Source organism: Notothenia coriiceps, unplaced genomic scaffold (assembly GCF_000735185.1).
Source record: "Notothenia coriiceps isolate Sejong01 unplaced genomic scaffold, NC01 NC01_scaffold00026320, whole genome shotgun sequence".
Lineage (NCBI taxonomy): Eukaryota > Metazoa > Chordata > Actinopteri > Perciformes > Nototheniidae > Notothenia > Notothenia coriiceps.
This window is the reverse complement of record NW_011359021.1, coordinates 8,925-29,758: the sequence shown is the minus strand read 5'-3', so window position 1 is coordinate 29,758 and position 20,834 is coordinate 8,925. Positions and strand designations below refer to the sequence as shown.

General features: G+C 41.6%; 2 protein-coding genes across 3 annotated transcripts in view; both read right to left on the bottom strand.

The window, feature by feature from the left end:
- Positions 1-1,592: 1,592 nt before the first annotated feature.
- Positions 1,593-12,165, bottom strand: ccnl1a (cyclin L1a). Of its 2 annotated transcripts, XM_010784294.1 has the most exons (11): positions 11,812-12,165; positions 11,246-11,320; positions 9,881-9,990; positions 7,936-8,056; positions 7,537-7,601; positions 4,569-4,668; positions 4,370-4,474; positions 3,683-3,933; positions 3,447-3,545; positions 3,299-3,324; positions 1,593-1,706 (listed from the first exon to the last, which is right to left on the bottom strand). In XM_010784294.1, exons 1-11 carry the CDS (start codon positions 12,049-12,051, stop codon positions 1,594-1,596), a joined length of 1,305 nt encoding a protein of 434 aa, XP_010782596.1. In that variant the 5' UTR covers positions 12,052-12,165; the 3' UTR covers position 1,593. The 2 variants fall into 2 exon arrangements, with proteins under 2 accessions (XP_010782596.1, XP_010782595.1); XM_010784293.1 differs by lacking the exon at positions 1,593-1,706 and having other exon boundaries at positions 1,870-3,324; positions 11,812-12,164.
- A 7,188-nt stretch (positions 12,166-19,353) lies between these two features.
- Positions 19,354-20,834, bottom strand: part of LOC104956761 (leucine-, glutamate- and lysine-rich protein 1) — a 5,734-nt gene continuing 4,253 nt past the window's right edge. The window contains exon 2 of the mRNA XM_010784291.1: positions 19,354-19,783. Within this exon, the coding sequence (XP_010782593.1) occupies positions 19,418-19,783 (366 nt within the window). The 3' untranslated portion in view covers positions 19,354-19,417. The remainder of the gene's footprint in view (positions 19,784-20,834) is intronic.

Sequence of the window (20,834 nt, the reverse complement as noted above, 5' to 3'; positions counted from 1 at the left end):
GGACGCGAGAACAAAGAACATATTTAACATTAGCTAGAAGCTGTAGTTTGTTTGCTAGTAAACAAAGTTTGTTTGCTGGCAGTCAAAGTTAGTTAGCTAGAAGCTGTAGTTGTTTTGATTAAGATTGTTAGCTAGTGGAAGGTAACAGTTACACAACAAAATCCTCAATGCTAAGGCTAACAGGGCAGACATGTGTTGCCTTAATAATCCGTGCCACAGTGTTTACTGAATGTTAGATAGCTCTTTATCACTAAATAAATTATAAAACACTCAACAGCCATACAAAATATGTTTTTAGGAATAAAATGTTATATAAATCAGGATATTAATAATCCATGACAACACACTACATGTGTTTACTGTTGTTTAATCCTGTAAACCTGCATTACACAAGGCAAAGCTTTTAAACAAATATGGGCATGATCATTTTGTTTATATCATTAAAACGTTGAATGGCAAATATATATTTCCTGCAGAAACATAAAAAACACACTTCAGAGCAACCTCACTGCACTGGAAATAACATTTAAACAAATTATTCATCTGAGTAGTGATGTACTGAAATGTATTAAAATGAACAGGAAAAAAGGTAATTCGCTACAGAGTGGATGCTATTAACATTTCTAAATATATGTACACAAACAACTCACCAAGGCACTCAAACGTAAAACCCTAAATGTGAACAAGCAAAGGCTAGAAAGACGTATTCAGATTTTATTTTAACTATTCATTTTTAGCATTAATCATCCTAAAAGAAGAAGAGTATTTACTGTAGGCCACCTGTGTGTAACTCAAGGCCCGGGGGCCAAATTCGGCCCTTGGTGGATTTAATTTCTAATTCCTATTAGATCTGGCCCGCCGGTATATTGCACGCACACCTTCACTCCATCCTGAGGGTCTCCTCAGCTCAGAGCCTGAGCCCAAACATTGATGACCTTGCACCCAAGATGAGATGCCAAGTATCTGAACTAGCATCACAGAGCAGCACACTGAGTTTAATGGATGTTTCCTTCTGCACTTTTTTTTCTTGCGACAACAGGACATGTTTGATTTTTCTTTGAGGGGAAGTTTTTTTGAAGCTGTTGTTGGCCTGTGGAAAAATGTAATCATAAGAAATGACTGAGGAAAAGCTGCAGATAGAGCCATAAGAAATGAATGCAACAGATTGTTTAATGTTTTTATAGGCAATTATTTAAGATTTGTTAGTTCCAGGTTTAACATGTGCAATACGTTCATTTCAATACGTTTTGCAATAAACATTGAACCAGTCCGGCCCTCGAAGAGTAGACTTTTATTTTGGCCCACTGTGTATTTGAGTTTGACACCCCTGCTCTGTAAGGAAGTCTGAAGGAATGGGCAGATTTTTTTCAGTTGCGTACTTTCAAATTCTAGCGCACTCGAGCTGGTTTCTCCATTCTTACCTACCTTAAGCTGTCTTCGGCTCTTTTCTGCTGTAACAATGTAAATGTCCCCTCTGTGGGACTAATAAAGGTATTCTGGTTCTGAAGTCTGTGATCGTCTCACTAAATAAGGTACAAGTAAAATAAGTTTAGTCGATACCATTCATTTCGCGACAAATAAAGACCGTACAATTCAGTGGCATAACTCATTTATTATTGAATAAAAATTGGACATGAACACGTGCAGACTAAAACCAGTGTAACAAATTGACAACCCTAAAATTTGAATTAAGTCTGCATCTCCTGCTGTAAAAAAAAAAGAAAAAAGATTTATTTTAACTTTACAAAACACAGCTTTAGTAACACATCTGTCCAAAAAAGAAAAACCACTCGCCCACCAGCCCCTTAATGTGCAAACATATTGATCTTTCCTGAATGAGCGGCTTTATTTTTTTTACATTTGTTCATTCAACGGTTCCACTGAGCAGCTCGCTTTTATAAATCAAAGCGTTCACATTTCGTCAGCAGATATCGATCCTTCTTTACACTGTAAATAAGTTTCGTTAACCCCAAAGTCCATAACTTTACATGTAAAACTAAGAACGTAAGGGTAGGCTAGAGATGGTAGTGGTGTGTGGAGGTATGATGGGGAAAATTAAGAAAAACCTAAAATGTGTGGAGTGGACGACGGCGACAGGTCTGGGACTGATGTCACTGCGGTGATACAAGGCTTGAAACAGTCGACTTAACGCTGGGTGGGTTCCTCTCTCTCTCTCTCTCTCTCTCACACACACACACACACACTCAATAGCACACACACACACACTCAATAGCACACACACCCTTCTGCTAAATATCAGCTACAGGTGTGCGGCTGTGTAGAAGACAAATGAACAGTCACAGACATTTGTACATGCAGAATCTGTGTTCATTTGAATTTAGATAACTCCGACTTTACAATTTAATGATAACATTTACATGAAACTGAATCTTAAATGCTAGGGCCAAAAATAAATCAAGATTTTCTCATGTAGTTTACATTTTACGGTAATTTTCAGGATAACCCAGACGACCAACATGATGGCATTAAGCTGGTGATATACTCAAATAAAACCACACTAGGCATGTTCTCTCAACTGCATTTGGCTTTGACCGCTGCAGTGTGTGCAAGTTCTTTTATGACCAACGCTAAAGAACTCCTGATTGGTTCACGTCCATAGACATAACCTTCGGAACAACTTGCACACCGTCTGCAGGAGTCACACTGATATTTGAGACAATCAACTGTATTCAACATTCTTCAGGGAGCACGCCGGATCTGATTCACTTTGAGTATAACTGCAAATAGTTAAGTGACCATCAGCCCTAGAGCTAGCCCGTGTGTGTGTGAGTGTGTGTGTGTGTGTGTGTGTGTGCTGTGTGTTGTCAGCGGCGATGGCGGCTGTGTCCTGAGTGGCTACTGCTGCTGTGGTGTTTGCTCTTGTGGCCGCGCTCCCTCTCTCTCTCCCTGTCGTACGACCGGGACCTCTCCCTCTCCCTCCTGTCGCCACGGTGACCGCCTCCTCCCCGCTCGTGTTTGTGTTTCTTCGAGGTAAGGTCGAACGAGCCGCGTTCTCTCTCTCTCTCGCGCTCCCTCTCCCTTTCTCTCTCCCGCTCCACTTTGGCGGCGGGCGAGCGGGATCTCGAGCGGGAATGCGTGCGCTTCTTCTTGTGAGCCGACCCCCCGCTGCTGCCGCCACCACCACTGTTGCTGTGGCGACCGCTAGGTTTGGAGGAGTCGCTGTTGCCATGGTGGCCGGACTTGGACTTGAGGTGGGGGAGGAGGGGAGAGGGCGGGTGTCGCCGAGGCGATGGACTGCGACTGTGAGAGCGGGAACGTGAGCGAGAGCTGTAGGTACCTGAGCGACTGCGTCTGCTGTTGTAGCTGTGGAGGAAAGAAGAAGACAGTTAAGAGAGTTCAAAGTGTTACGTAGTGATGTCACTATGTTCCAGACGTTCACAAAGGACCGGTACACCAAAGACCTTTTACATATAACGTGATCTTACTGTCTGCGTGGAGAGCGGGATCTAGATCTGGATCGTGTTCTTGAACGAGATCGACTTCCGCTCCTGCTGTTCCTCCCGATCTTCACATCTTTCCTTAAGCTGGAAAATAAAAGATAAGGCTTATGTAATTAAAAAGAAAAGAGAAAAATAAACTGTTAGATAAGTGGCTTTAAGGAACAGCTCTTGGGCTGAAACAAAAAATGGACTAACGCTGAAATGTTGTGTTATTTCCTCACCCGTTGTGTGGACTCTTGTTGGCCTGACTCCGGCCGTCGGGGTCCTTCTTCACTGTTTTGAGCGTCTGGGGGTTCGGGGACTTCTCCTCGAGCTTCACTGCGGGGGAGCAGGGCTTGGAGGCGGGAGAGAAGCCGCCCATCGTGGACAGGGCGGGGGTCCCGTCAGGGTTCAGACCTTTAAGCTTCAGCTTAGCCTCGGCCAGATATACCTTCCTCCGGTCCACCTCCTTCTCCAGCTGGTCCAGGTTAGGCTGGGGAGAAATCACAGCGTCAGTTTACACAAACACTGAGACAGCAGGGTTAGCACTCTGATGCTAACAGGTCTGATGCTAACAGGTTCTCCCCTAGGCACACAGTGAAGAAGTCTAGTGTAAGTGTCAATTACAGCTTAGCACAGAGAACAGGATTTGACTGTCCCCATTGGGACATCTTTCTACATTAAGCTGGACCTGTCCCTTCCTTCACCTATCACACACACAATGTGTTGGAGCACTAGCCAATAGAAGTGTTACATAGTAAGGGTGCAACGGTATACGTACTCGTGCCAAAAATATTTGGTATGGGCCCTTCGGTTCGGGACACGTGTGTGCCGAACAAATATAACGCTAAACGTAAAAAATTGAGAACGTGAACAACTTTTTGGAAGTAATCTCAGGTGCTGGGTCGCAGCGCTACATGATGTCATACCTTCTTCCTGGTGTAGAGTCTGAGGGTGGTGAGACAGACTTCTTTAACATCGTCCTCACTGGCTCCAAACAGCAGGTACCAGCTGGGTCTGGTTGGCAGAGGTATCTGAGAGAAACATCAACAACAGTTAAACACTTCACTGGATGTGATTATGAAAGAAGCATCGATGGCAAGGACTCAGGAAGACGTGTGTGTGTACCTGCAGGGCTCGAGCAGCGAGGAAGATGCAGGCACAGGCGATGGTCTCGGCTTGGAATCTCACAAACACATTAGTCCTCAGGGTGTCATTCATGTAATTCCTATGGAGGCAAAAACAACACATAGAAACAAACACATAGCATCTTCTCCACACAGAGCCACCGCTCACCCACATGTTTCTATAGAGAGCCGCAGTGACGCGTCCTAAAACCCAGAAGTAAACTCCTTCCGGTTCCTTCGACAAAAACCAATGCAATTTCTCCATAGGAGTTTGGAAATAGCTGAAATAAGGTCTGTGGGTGAAACATTTAAGAGACTAATCACCTTTTGTTCAGCCGGATAATCTCCACATGTCTCATCCTTTTATAATTTTCTAATCATAAATCTTATCGCCAGAAGCAAAATGCTAACGTGATGCTATAAAAGAACTACAGCAGCTTCAACGTCACGCCAACTTAAGATTGTTACAATCTAAAATACTTAAACAGATTGTTACTTAAATTGTACAAGTTGAAGCGTTTGTTTTAACAGTCTGCAGGACGCAGGTACTTGCTTTCAAGCAGAACCGGGCAAACAAACTTAGCGGGAGTGTTTACATGTTTGGCGTAATGACGTACAACGGCCTCGACAACTTCTGTAGTCCTATTCAGCCACTTGGTAACAACCATCGTTTTTCAGACACCGCTGATTTATTTAATGTCGTAGAACAAAACGTGACCCGTCTCAACCACAGACCTTATTTCCAGCTATTTTCCTAAATCCTAGAGAAATCTCTTTGCTTTTTGACGAAGGAACCGGAAGTGATAAAATGCTAACTCACTTGCGGGTTTTAGGGCGCGTCACTGTGGCACTCTGTACGCATCACATGTTCAGCTGTTACTTAAGGTCAACAGATCTGCTACGTGTCTTGTCAATTAGTGCCAAATCCTTCATTTCCTTTGTGTTTTCTGATTTCGATTCGGTAGATTTGACAATTGCATGCACTAGCAGCAGCGGCAAATTAATCAGGATTGCGGAAATTGCGGTATGCATTCTGAACTTTTTCATTTAACTTTGTCCATTTCTCTCTCTGGGGCATCCATGGGAGTGCTGTATGTCACAGGAAAAGCATGAAGACACAAATGGGGAGGAATCTACAGAAGACCCGCCAAGACCCTTTTTTTGTACAACCACACAATGACCTTTAGAGCAGCTAGAGTTAGACTAATGATTGAGACGATGACACATGCCTTGCAAAGGGACAGGGAGGGATGGGTTGTGGACATGCAGGCAAACGGATGCAACACATTCATGGAGAATGCACGTTCACATTGTTCTATGTGAGGAACAGTGAGACAGCATGTGTGGGGACATGAGTCAGTGGCCTGTGATGTAGTCACATGATGCAACACTGGTGTGATGTCTGATTGCCTCTTACACATTGATAAGGTTAAACTGAAACTTCCTTTAGCTTAAATGATATCCATCCACTGATCATATTTCACTGCAGCTCCGTTTCCTCTGTGACTGATTTTAAAATAAATTAGGAATGGCAATCCATGCCCAGTACTGAGGCTGAGTGAAGTCTGTGCTGTAGAACAGATTACGTGTGAATGGGTAAATTAGATTAGCCATGGGGAGAGCATTAGGACAGACAAAATGGCCAGGATGTGAATTAGGACAGAACAGGGTGGTGTGAGCATCTATGTCCTCGGGAAACATAGAAGTCCAAAAAACAAAAATACAGAAACATGATGGTAGAACCCCGGAAACCTGACACTGATCCCACTTAATTATCAAAAGGACCCACAACCAGGGGAAATACAACTGATCAGAAAGCAGTGAAGCATCTGTGTGTGTCAATATACACACAGGCAAAGTAAATGTGATCTCTCCGCTGGATGCTTGCCTCGACTACTCAAGGAAAACCTGCCACTCAGGGATTACTTCCTGTCTAACCTGCCTGCATTAAGTCACCTGACCTGCACTGTGGCAGCTCACTGAGAAACTGCCATGTCAACATCACTAAAGATAACCCGGCCGCTGGAGTCTCACGCCCGCGTGGGTGAGACAGGTCCTTGGAGGCAAAACCTGCAAGACAGACATGTCTGAACACCACGTCAGTTGGGGACAGAGCACAGTAAACTACTGTTAATATTAAAAAAATAAAACAGGCAGGTTAACTACTCAAAAAAAGATATTCTGCTGAAGTTTACTTCATTGCTAGATGCAAGTAAACTATAAAAAAGTCAGAATATAGATAAATATGTAGCTACTTGGCAATAGCAGGTATTACAGTTAAAACCTTGTTTTAGCAAGACCAAAAAAATACAAATCCTTTTGGACACCCAAGAGAAAACAAGACGATGTTGGCTGTTGGGAAAGGTTCGCCCGCCCCCTTCAGTGAATCTCGGAATTGGGATTGGCTGTCAGGAGAGAGGCAGCCAGCCAATGGGGGGAGCTTCCTGAGGTCATGTGGTTGGAGGAGGCAGAGTTCAGAGGTTCTTTATGTGACTTACCAGCATGGTCTACCCTTTAATCAAAGAGTAGAGAGAAAGGACAAAGTTAAACCAAGTTCCCCGGCGGGCAGCGCAAATCAAAAACAGACTTTACAGCAAAGCCATGTAAAGGCAGACAGAGACACGCAGCAGGTTTAAACACATTGCTTCATAAGAAAAAAAATAGGTGGAAGGGTTAAAATGGAGTGAGGTAACGTCGCAGTCAGACCTGGGCAAAATGGTTGTTGAAGGCTTTTCAAATGTGTGCTTAAAAACACAGGGGCCCGTGAGAATCACTTATCTGACAGGTGTTGGTTCCACTTAAGGGAGTCTCCCAGGATCCCAGCATTAATCAAGTGCTCTTCAAGCGAGTCAACCATTTGTTACATGTTCAACTTTAATTTTTAGCCCAGGTCTGGTGGCACTTCTTGCAGACATGACACAGGTTGCTGCTGTGGGGGAAGGTCAGTGCAGAACAAGGGAGGAACTTACCAGGCGGTCTGGACCAGAGTCTGGTTCTTCTCACAGTCCAGGACTTGAAGGTACATGACGATAATCTGGAATCAAAAAATAAATCACACGTAAGAAACCACCACATGTGCCTGCTTTGAGAAGTGAGGCAAGTCTGCTAAAGCTGCTTCCTGTGTGGTTGCATCAGAAGGGGAAGCTGCTATAGCGAAACTGCACAATTTAAATGTATAAGTGTGGGCTGTGCGATTATGGCAAAAATCATAATCACGATTATTTTTGGTCAATATTTGATATCACGATTATTAAAAACGATTATCCATTTTTTTTAATTTACATTATGTTTTCGTAATCGTTGGAAGCCAAAATCGAGATTAAAATACAATTAATTGCACAGCCCTAATATAAGTGTGTTAAACTCACCTTGTGAGGATGCTTGACATGCACACAGAAGCCCAGCTCCTTCAGGATCCGCCGCTCCCCTTTGATGACTTGGTTTTTGGTATTTATGTAGTTCTGATCAAGTATCAAAGAACTTGGAGCCCTGGTTTATAAAAGGAATCAAAATAAAATAATGTTTCCCCCTTTGGAAATAAAAATAAAAGAAAGGAAAGTGCCCTTTTGATGTCTTGTACTCTTTTCTCTCTCTCTTTTTTCTCTTTTCAACCAACTTAAAGCAACAGGTCTAACTGTATGCGTGCCTGACAGTCTGCTGGGGTTTGCGGACTCCTGTGGTTCCAGTGAAAGCATTATGGGATTTGTTGACAGTCCTCGACCTCATTCACCCTGTGTCACAGCTTCAATAGAAATATCAACTCACGCCAACGACAACATCACCACTTCAGTAACGTGCAAAACAATTCACAATCTTCAAAACACAACTATTATAATGAGATTTAGAAAACGTATTACATATTCTAACATCTCATCAAAGACACTTCCTACTTGACTTTTGTTAATAGTAAAGCAAGATCTCCAGATGTTAAGAAGTAACTATCTAAAGTACAGTTTTCTTAGTTGTATGACTACATTTCCTCTTCACTGCAAGCGATATTAAGCTAACCTACAAAACATCTGCTGGTTAAACACAGATCATTTCAAAAATTCTACTGATGCAGACAAACAGATCAAGAAATAAATAAAGCAAACTCAGCTTTCTAAACCTAAGTGAAGATGTATTCTGATCGTAAGTCTGCTCACATGCTGCGTGTCTGCCTTCTTAAAATGAACTATCAGAATCCTACATTATGTCATATTTATGACTTCAAGCACAGCGACAGAAAATCTTAACTTTAAAACGTGAGTGGCATTGATCTAACACTTCCAACACTTGTGGGAAGTCATTTATCCACTTATCAGAGTCAAAGATATGTTGAGGTCTGAAATAGCAAAAAACTTAACGTCATGCTACAAACCACCATGCATGGTAACAATAATCTGTGTGATGCCAGTTACTCAACATGACACATCCAATCAACAAACTCACTACAAGTGCACCACACTGGTACCCTTACTTTAATGCCAATACAAAGCCACTATTTATATAATGTCTTACTCTTAAAGCTACAGTGCTAAACCGGATCACATGGACTACAAGGATCCAGATATTTACTTCATCAAACAAGGTGATATTTCTATTAAAGCCATGGGTAACAGTTGGTGAATGGGATTTTACTCTTGAAGCACAAACAAAATGCACAGTGAGGAGCAGTCAGGGAAGAAGACTACGTTACCCAGGGGTCCGCAGATTGACGGACTGATACCCAAAGCTTAAGAGTGAACCACAGGAGTCCTCAAGGCGCCCCGGGGGCCAAGGACCTTCGGCCAACCTGTCTTCCCCGATCCCAGTGCTGTCTCCCACAGGAGGGGGTGGGGCTGGCCCTTGGGGGAAGGAGACCCCCTTGCATCATGGTTGTCATGCCGACTGCTTCATCTTACGTACCATTCCACATCACCCAGGCTTTGGTAAATGTAGCTGGTCGCTGTTAGTTGGTTGCAAGGGAAAAAAGAAGCCAAGTTAATGCCAGCGTCTAGAGTTTTGACATGAACAGATTTCTACGAAGACGAAGGACCGCGCACATAAAGCAGCGGTGCCTTGTCTTCTAGTGTTTAAAATGCACGCCAATTGTTTATGTGAATTTGTCGAGGTATCAATTTCAGTGTATTGTCAATCGCAGCTGTTATATGTCGAGTTATTACACTTCTGTAACTACCAGTGAAGTGGAAACTGAAAAGTTTTAAAAATGGTTTAGAGCACATAGATAACAGAAGAGCACTTTCACAGCACAAACACATCATATTATTAGATTAAAGAAATGCAAAGTGTTCAATGTAACAACTGTTTTTATTTGTCATTGTCGATACTTACTTTTTGCCTCGGCTCTGTCTCAAATGGTGGAAAACATTGATGACGTCTCGTATTCGTCTGGGTGCTTCCTCAATCTTGGAGGCCAAGTTGATACAAGCCATAGCAACAATCTGGAAAGAAGATGAGTGAAGCAAAAAAAAATTGGAAGAAAGGGTTCAATAACTGAAGACCTGCATTCAGTGATGGGGTGCCCTCACACGGCCAATAGATGTGAACAAACGTAGGTAAGGGCCTTTAACAAACAGTATAGCATTTTACTTGTTTGTTCCGATTAAACTCCTGAATTTCCCCACGGGGATAAATTAAGTTCCATCCTATATTTAACTACTATTTTATTGTCTCTGGGTAAATATTGTTTTTGTAGCAGTAGCCGGTTATCTGAGAGCACGGTGAGCTTAAATCAAGATAAGTCTAGTTGTATACATGACCCTGTACTGACATTTTTCTCTGGGGTGAAGGCTACTGTATCAAAAGGTAAACACTATACTCTTACTGGATTTTAACATTTATTTGTTTCCTTGTTTCGTTTATCTGGAAAATACCATAAAATACAAGACCCTTTTGCCATAATATTTCGGGCTGATATGACGGGAGGCTGTCGCTTAGTGTATAGTGTGCTGGACTTCGAATCAGGGTATAGCAAGCTCGAGTCCCACTGCAGTCAGCATGTCGCTGTGTCCCTGGGCAAGCCACTTCACCCCAAATTGCCCCTGTGGGGATTGCCGACAGTACTGAATGTATGTAAGTCGCTTTGGATACTGGATAAAAGCGTCTAACAAATTACATGTCATGGAAGATTTATGCATTGGGATCAGTTCTAAAAACAGCTCTTTAGGTTTGTGTATATATATATTTGTATTCTATGGTGCACAATGTTTTGTAAAGTATATAGTACATTGTGTTTATATGTTTCTGCCTCTAGTGGATTGGTATTAGAGAGTTTTCTAAGATACTCTTCTGGGTATGTCTTTAATACTGTAAATATGTATATTTTTGCTTTAAATGTTTATTTTATTCAATTTTTAAGACATTTCTAATTCTTATTATACCACTATTTTTAAAATGGCATAGACTGCAGCTACAGTACATATAGCAATACAGCCTTTTAGGAAGCCAACGACCGTTTGAATCTACAATAACGTTGTAATACTTGTAAAAACGCCCCATTACTGTCGTATTATTCAGTTACTGCAGCGTTTGCATATTATTATTGATACACAGTTCAGCCCTCGTCACCTCTTTGTCTTACAGTTCAAAAACCGCTTTCGACAACATGGCTGCCACGAACGTTGCCATAACGTTATGCTAAGCTAACAGTAGCTAGCTAACACCGGCCGGATGTTGAGCCATTTAAACCAATCTTACCTCAAAACTGTGTTTGACGAAGGACTTGGAGTAGAAAAAACGATGAAACAGAACCTGTCCGGTTGCCATTGCCACCTGAAGAGAGAAAAATACACACAAATATGACTTCTGAACTGAGTCTTCTTGTGTAACCTGGCCTAATAAACTAGAGGCCTAACCTTATATCTACCTAATATCCTAGTTTTAAAATGGTGTTAGTGTAATGTGACCCATCATAGTGGTTATTTGTCAGTACAGATTCTATCTTAGTCAACTTATTGTATATATTTTAATTTTGTTTTATTATCTATTTTGTGATGCTTACATTTGTTTATTTTCAACCTTTAATTTGTTTGCAAATTGTTTGTAAGGCCTTTGTTTTAACATGCTGCTTTAACGGAAAAAACAGTATTTCTTATTTTTATCTTAACCTTGCACAATGGACCGCCGCCATTTTGACTACACCACGCTAACGTTAATAAGCTAACATTAGCTAACAGTCAGGCAGGGCCGTGTTTAGTAAATAAAACAAGTGTAACACCGCGTGTGATAATAAGAGGTTGAATCATGTTATTTAATATGTTTACCTGTGGGAGTCTGAGCAGGATGCCCGCAGACTGGATGAGTTCACAGCCCAGGATACGGAGGTCGGTCTCGGTGTTCAGGTCGAGGCCGTCCAGCATCGAGGGCGTCGGGGAGAGACTCTCCTCGGGGATCAGAGAGTTGTCGATCGTCAGGTACACCTCCGAGTAGACTTTGTCACCGATGAGGATGCCATCGTTGTTCGTGGACGCATTGGAGGACACAGAGAGGGGACCCGCGGCCATGTTCACCCGAGAAAAAACACAGCAGTTAAAGCGGATAACACAAAATCCTCCGGCCTCGACGAGCGGAGCGACGGCGGAGCAGGGAGACAGAGAAAGCGCCGTGACGTCAATGTCACGTGAAGAGGCAACGTGTGTTTGTGCATCCGCGGTGGTAAAATAGTTCCTTAATAAGACAAGATAGCACTTTATTGATCCCAATTTGGGAAATGTACAGTATGTGTTGTGTTACAGCAGAATAAAAGACATGGCATTGTACAATACAAATGAAAAAGACTAGAAATAAACAAGAAAGTAGAAAATATACATGTTGAAGTTACAAATTAACAATAACAAAATATAAAGTAAGTTATTATATATACATAAGTATGTGAGGGATGGAATATTAAACAATAAACTGAATATATACATGTAAAATGCACAGTGTGATTTTAAGCAGCTATAGAGCAGAGAGTTCAGTATCAGAATTCCTTTATTCGGCCCACAGAGGAGAAATGGACATTGTTACAGCAAGTAAAGACCCACAGATAGTTAAAATTAATTATGATGCATGCATACAAATATTAAAGATAGTAGTTACACAATTTACAAAATGCATTAGATGGATAGAAAGATACTTTATGGATCCCAAATTGGGAAATTATTATATATATTTTAAGTGTTTTCAGGCATAACATATTTAAAAGGTGGAATAAAGTAAACAAAAATATATCTACAGTTATTATAAAACAAAATCATGTTACAGAAATTATTGACAAAAACCATTATTAGAATTTTTAAGAAACTATTTAGCATTGAAAAATAATAAAGACAAGTATTTACACCAAATGTATATGACAAACTACAGTGTATTATACTGTATGATGCACACCTGTGATTTATATACTATGTATATGTGTCAGGATCAGAATCAGAAACTGGTTTATTGCCAAATAGGTTACCTTACCTTATTTGTCTTTTAAGAAAACTATAATCACGTAAAATATGCAGCAATATTTGCATCAAAGATGGTTGAAATGTTTCTGCTTCTGTAGTATATGTCTATTTTTCTGTTGCTGTAGTGTTTAACAAAACATTCATGTATTCAGAATTTTGTATATTGTGTATTCTTTAGGATACATGTATTTTTTTTAACTGTAGATCATGTTTATATTTGCTGTTTATGTTTCTGATCTAATGCTTCCTTCAATTGCTCAACGAAAGCTCAGTTTCCCCACATCTGAAGTAGATGTTAGATGACAAGGAATAAGTAATAAACACTTAAATAAAAAAGTGGCCGGCCAAAACTGTTTCACGACTATAGTAAGACATCACAGACCGTCTGATCATGCAGCCATAAAAAAGACTATAGAAAATATAAAAATAACTAAGTTTGACCATGTTTCAAACTTTGTTTCAAATTTTAGGAAACAAGTGGTTGGTTGTTGTTAAATGGAGGCTCAGTTGTATTTAGTTATTTTATAGCAATATTGCCATATACACTTCCAGTTAAGGTTAACGAAAAATGTAGGCAAAACAAATATCTAATTGGACATTTGTATTATCGTTGTTAAGATTTCCGACGTTACGTGAAGGCACCAGAAGGAGGCGACTCACCACCAACGGTATGGATGACGTACTTTACGGGAAAGTCCTGACTGTTCACTTATGGAACATATCCTTCCGCCATTTGAAATAATAAGGAGTCAGAGCAGCAGCTTGTAAGGATTATGAAATCAGTATAGCATGCGTCATTCAAACACAACTCATAGGAAATAAATGATATCTACTTCGTAATGTTACGGTTCAACCGTTTAAAGATACAGATAACAAGGAAGGTAGGGAACGGTTACCTGTTTTAAGACAAATTATGGGCCTAATTTTAAGATTTTGTCGTTTTTTCGACATGTCCAAGAAGGTGCAGGTTCATAGTAACAGTTAGAACATTGTGTTCAGTTTCAGTTCTGTCAGCCCACAGGATGTTATAGCCTGAAGCCTTGCAGTACTCTAAACCGAACAGCAGAGAGAACCAGAGACACACCAGTTGAGGTTTCCGATAATCAGGATCCCCAATTGAAGCACCTGGCTGTCTAGTTTATCCTGAGACGTTCACTGACCTTGTTGATGCAGCACGAGTCTCTGCAGTGTTTGACCCAGTTTAACTGCCTCCAACTGACTTATGGGCCTATACTAATGCATGTATTTCTGTATGTGTTGTACGCCTAGGGATATGTGTTTATTTAAATATTTACATTAATTATTTATAGACTTTATAGGTAAAGAGAGCAAGTCCTCTCCTATTTGGTCTGTACCTTGCCTCATGTTTTCTATCAACTGTAATCAATTTGTGAAATATACTGTAACCTGATACTGTACTCTTTAGACTCTGGTCGGATGCAAACTGCATTTCGTTGTACTTGTTGAATGAAAATAAGTTGAATCTAATGTAATCCAAGTGGTGTCAACTAGCAGTTTCATCACAGTGATTTCAACCTTTCAGATTGTTTATTTACAATATGTGCTCGAGGTAAAAACTTCAACTAAATCATCTTTACCTAAAAAAAACCTGAAAAATCCAAAGATTCATTAAACTGTGTGTAACAAAACATTGACCCAGCTTGAGATTTATAATTTGACCACAACACTGCATCATTGCATACGGTTTTTTATTAAATCATAACAAACTAACCCACACACAGCAATCCTGAGCCCCTGCCCCAGTTTTCCAACAAAAATACTCGTTTTTTTACTGGATCAACAGGGAAATAAGGTGGAGTTGTATTCTGCTGTGTTCAGAGGGGACGACATCACAAAACAGACACAACTCACATAGGGGAAATGGGGGGGTCATTAGGAGCAAATGATTGCCCCGGGTCCCCCTAACAGTTTAATCCCTCCATGGTTCCTGAGGTCATATGTGTCTAAAGCTGTTGTAAGCAATAGCTGTAATCATGCAAACATGGCATAAGGGTCCACTTTCATACCCTGATTGAGGCTCTGTGGCACAGACAGATACCCCCCCTCACTCACTCACTCTCTCTCACACACACAGACACACAGACACACACACACACTGAGGTCTCATTGTCCCCGTCATTAAACACCTACAGTACAGCCGGCACCTCCGGCCTCCACACTTACGCAGTTACCAGGACGACAAGAATACTGAGCATTCTTTTCTCTCGTTGCCGGGGTGACACTAATTATGGGGTGTGGGAGGGCTCACGGGACGGCAGGATTCCGGAACGTCCACAGCGACGCAGGAGAGAGGCGTTCAGGGACGCCCTGTGACGAACAAGGGCTTAGTTGTACACACACACACACACACACACACACACACACACAACTCCTTAAGTGTTTGTGTGTTTACGAGCAAGTTGCATAGATTCCCCAAGGACACGTGTGTATTCCTGCCCTGCTATGATAATTACTGCGAGGAAATCACACTCCAAAATGTGTGTTTACGTGTGTGTAAATATGAATGTTTGTGCGTGGGTTTGTTTGGTTTGTTTGGTTAATGTTGTAAGAGGACTCTATGTTGGTCATTGTTTAGTTAATTTGTTTATTTATTCTTTTAAACACTTTCTTCCTGTTATTGTCAACTGTCAGTTTTTTTTACAATTAGACAGACATTTAGCAACTAACAGTCAAGAATGTACCTCAAAGTGCAATATCACAAAGCTCCTAAAAAGTGGTGCAGTGATGATATATTTTTGTAGGCCAATGAGGATTTTAGCATCGCGAGGGCTCCCTCGATCTATAGCAATAGGCGCTTTCACACCGGAGTACTTTTCCCAGGAATAGTTCCGATGGTTCTTGGGATTTTACTTTCACACCAAAAAGATCTGGAACTAGAACCTAGTTTGCGCAAACCTTTTCACCCCCAGATAGTTCCTGCTAAGGAGCAGGGACATTCCTGGGGAGAAAAAGGTTTGTGGGTGTGTCGGCCACACTAACAATTTCTAATTGGCTGGGCGAATTCCAAACCACGCCCCGTCAAACTCTGAAAAGTTTTGTGAAGCAGCCATTTTATTTGCTCGCATTAGCATTATTAGCATCAGCATTAGCCCAGCGCACCAACGGAGAGAGACTAACTTATGGCAACACAAAATAAAACAACAAAGTACTTGGTTTGAATGCGGCTAATGTGATTTTTCCATTGGATTTCAGTATATTGTAGAAACAAACACATGTTTTGTTCAGCAGGATAATATCCACATATTAACACCATCCTATGATTTTTGTAAGTAAAAAGCTGACATTAGGCTATAAATGAACTCCAGCACATGACCTCCTGTCACAACCGCTAAGCTAAAGGTGGCTAATGTTAGCTTGATGACGTTTCGTATTCTCATTAGACACTTGTTAGCAACCGCTGTTTTTATATCCACGTATTTTAAGTCGTAGAACAAAACATTAAAATCTCTTCAGCTTGTTTTAACCACAGACCTTACTTCGGACTAACAACAACCAAAAACACGTTCAAACATTGTCACCGAGACAAGGGAACTCAAAGTGTTCAAAGTGTTAAGACGCTAAGTCATTTCAGGGATGTAGGACTCATTGCTGCACCACTCTATAACCTAGATTTGTTAAACACAGCAATACTGTGGAAGATATAAACCAACATCTATTGGCATTGGTAGTACACAGATGAGTTGTTACTGTCCTGATGATATTTAGTATTATTGGATGAGTATTTTCGCTTTTTCCTCAAAAAACACTGACACACACACCAGGAAGGACACCAGGTCAAGGGCTACAAAGCAAGGGCACGAGCAAAGGAAAAAGCCCCAGAAAAAAGAGCAGAAGGGGGGAGAAGAGAGAGAGATGACTGAATCAAAGGTGAAGGAACATCAAGCTGAGGAGGAGAGGCTGTGGGGGAATTCCTTTCCAGCTACAGGGTCAGAGAGGTGGAATAATAAAAGAAGGCCAAAGAGATTAAAATAATATTGACAAAGAGGCAGATTTATGGAGAGAGAAGGGGGTTTGCGACGGAAGGAGTGTGTGGTCAGAGCATACACACTGATGTGCAGAGTATGAGCAGGCAGAGTGTGTTAATGCCTCTCAACGGTATAGGAAGAGGTTATCTCTTCAAACACACAGCAGAAATGCAGGTCACGGTGAGAGGAAGTATAAAAGGAAAGATCATCGGTCAGAGGTTCATGTGCTGGGAGAACGTGAGGAGCAGTCAGAAGTTCAGCATGTGTCTGAAACAGACGCTGGCAACATCAATGATTAGGTCTATTCTATTTTAAGGGCCCCATTATGCTAATGTTCAGGTTCATATTTACATTTTGTGCCTCAACTGTGACATGTTACATGCTTTTATGTTCAAAAAGCTCTTTATTTTTCTCATACTGCCTGTGCTGCGGCACCTCTTTCCACCCTCCGTATGGGAGAGTAACTCCTGGTGGGAACACAAGGATTTGAGCCTTTGCAGACCATTCACCACCTTTTCTGTCAGATCATTGGATTTATTGGCTGATGTAATGTATTTGACCAAATACCAAAAGAAATTGTAAAATATATAGTTACATCCGACCCTAGCTTTAATTATTTTTTGCGTTTTTCCTAAGGCAAGAATGGACGAAAAGTACTTTCAATAAGGTTAGTAAGTCAACCTCTGCATTCTTATTTTGCCATATGCTGTTACGAAGGTCAAGAATAAACTCTCCAGCTCAGTTTGTTCTTCTTATTGTGTAATATGAACAAGTGCTAGTAAAATAACTCGATTTATATTCAAGTAATGAGAAAAATGTACTTTTGGTGCAGTAAATGAAATTGAAAACTAACCTCCCTTATACTAGGACATTCAAACATTCACCTTCATCCAATGTCTTCCTTTATATAGACGCACACACAGAACACACACACAGAACACACACTACATTGTGATGCCCACATAATCGATGTCCTTCAGTGACGTGACTTGAATGTAAAAAGTGAGCGATGTGATGCTGTGAGGACAGAAATAATCACTCACTGGAGACACACACATGGCAACGTCTCGTGCAATGAATAAACACACACAAGGCCACACACAATCACACAGTGAAACACAGGAAGGCAACAAAATGTCAGCTGCAAAGCACACTTAAATGCCACCTGTGTTGTTGTTTTTTTCTCCAGAAATGGGTGGCTGGGGGTTTTTAATTGAGAGATTTATTAGGAATGCAACTGATAAAAAAAGCACATTTATCAGCAAATAACTGAAAGTGAGGAAAAAATTGACATGTTTCCAAATGTTCCAAGTAGAACATTGGATTTTAATGGCGCCGCATGTTGATTGTTTGATATTCCTCTCCAGGTTTTTAAGCAGATAAACCATATGTGTGTGTTTTGGCAAAACAGGAAACGTTGGCAGGATAAAATCATTATCGCCCCACCTTTCTGCGCTCATTGTCCCACAGATGGGTTGGAAGCAGGGGGACACGAGGAAGTCAAAGTAAAAGCTTTCCATGTGTGCCAGGGAGCGGGGAAATGAGTTCCATGCTGAACACACACACTTCACGCATTTCTCCCATCATGCCAATTCATCCCAAATGTAGAGGGAGAGGAAGAGAGGAATGGAAAGACCTTGCACGGAGTGAATGATGTCAATAACACACAATGCCTGAGGGGGGGGTGTGTGTGTGTGTGTGTGTGTGTGTGTGTGTGTGTGTGTGTGTGTGTGTGTGTGTGTCTGGGGGTGCTTGCCTTACAGTTTCTTTTGTGTTTGCCTGTCTTTTGTTTGTGTCCACGGGTGGCAGCAGGGGACGTACTGTCATGCTCCTTCTGCCCTGCCCTTGTGACATAGCTGTGTGTGTGTGTACATGTGTGTCTGTTGGATCCTGTGCGTGCCACTGAGACTGCGTGAGTGGAGGTTGTGAGAAAACAAGTGCATGTCTGTCAGAGAGTGTGTGTCCGGGGAGTTTACCAGCAGTGGGTTAAAGTGTGTGTGTGTGTGTGTGTGTGTGTGTGTGTGTGTGTGTGTGTGTGTGTGTGTGTGTGTGTGTGTGTGTGTGTGTGTGACTTTCAGAGTAGGCATTCAGAGGGATATCTACGGTTGGTGAAGATGTTTTTCATTTGCATGTGTTCTGGCACATTTGTGTTTTTATATTTGCATCGTTTCTGAAGCTGCAGCGTGTTTCTGCTATTTGAAGTGTTTTGGGCCGTTGTAGCGCGTTGTCACCTGTCAGCAACTGTAGATATTTGCCTAAATCACATGCTTTATTCAATTCTAACGGAAGAATAAAAACACAGTTAAAATACAGCAACAATTCGAAAATACTTACAATTGTGTTTTATTTGAAAAGCTATTTAAATCACAAACAGTCCTTTATTTATTCCCCTGTCTTCCTCTCCCTCTCTAAACTGACCTTATGTTTTAATGTCCTATATTCTGTCTTCACTGTGCTGCTGGCTTCAGTCTGGGCAGCGTCCCCTCCCGTCTTTTTTCCCCACCACTTTTCCAACACGCAAAGCTCCTCTCCGCCCCTCCTCTATCCGTGCCCCGGCCTGTCTCTTTGTCTGTGACGGCAGGGGGGGGTCGCAGTGTGTTTGGGGAGTTCAAAGAGCGATTAGGAACCACCCGGGTCTGACTCTGCCTGCACCCCGGGGGAGTTTGTCTCCCTGTGGGGTGAGATCTGGGGGAGTGCTGATGAGACGCTGGGGATCGCAGCCCCAGGAGCTCCTCCTGAGCTTCAGACAGAGCAGCCGTCAGCCCCCCCCTCTCCTCACACTCCCTGCTCACCGTCTCCTGGAGTAACGCCACCTGGAGGGTCATAAGAGAGTAGTATTTCAGCAAGTCATCTATTCTAGTGTATTAAACCTTACTAAAACAATAATACAATTCCTTTAATGAAAGCAGGCAACTTCTGCTATTGTCAGTCTAAAGAAATAGGTAATTGGTTTGGGAAATAAGCAAAGAGAGGTGGAGGGATGATGTATTTTTGAAGTTAGTATTATAAAAGGCTCCTTCGACAAAAAGTAATGGCATTTTTCCATTGGAATTTTTGAAGCGTAAATGCAATCGGCAAATGAAAAAAGCTAATGATAGGAACTACATCACGGTCACATGACTTCACGTCACCACCGCTAATCTAAAGGCGGCTAATGTTTGGCGTGAGGACGTTTAGTCGTCTCATTTAGAAACCTCCGTTTTTATGACACAGAGAAGTTTCAGACATTCACCTGTGGGGTATTTACTAAAGTATTCAATGTCGTAGAACATGTGCTTTCCTTTCTAAAATAGCTGGAGCTGAGAGGTAAACATGTGATGCATTATATTGTTTCAATCTCCAGGTGTACTGACAATTAAAGCTTTGCTCACTGAATGAAATCGAGTTTAAACCAACTGCAGCTCTTCTTATGTGACAGTCAGACAGAGAAAAGGAAAGCGTCTCACTTCAAGTATTGAGATAAAGTGGCCCTTCGTGTCTCTCTCATCACTTTACATGCACGTCCTACCAAGATGGCGCACGGCCATCAACACTGCTCACTGGCTCAGTTCATTATAAACACGTGCCATTTGAATACTTTAAAATCATTTGGACCATCTGCTGTTTGATAACAGACTTGTGCTGTATGCAACCCAAACTGGTCGAGTGAGACTTTAAAATACTAGAATTGAACAGGAGGGGTCGTTCCGGCTAGCAGGTACTTTTTCACAGTTTTTCTGGCTCTCCAAAATCGTGGTTCTTTCTGGGCCAACAACCGGGCTGAGTATGCTAAACTAGAGAGAGAATCGCTGGCAAGGGGGCTACGACTACAACAAAATGAACATATTTGACCGTGATTTAATTGTAATACACGTTTCTAAATGA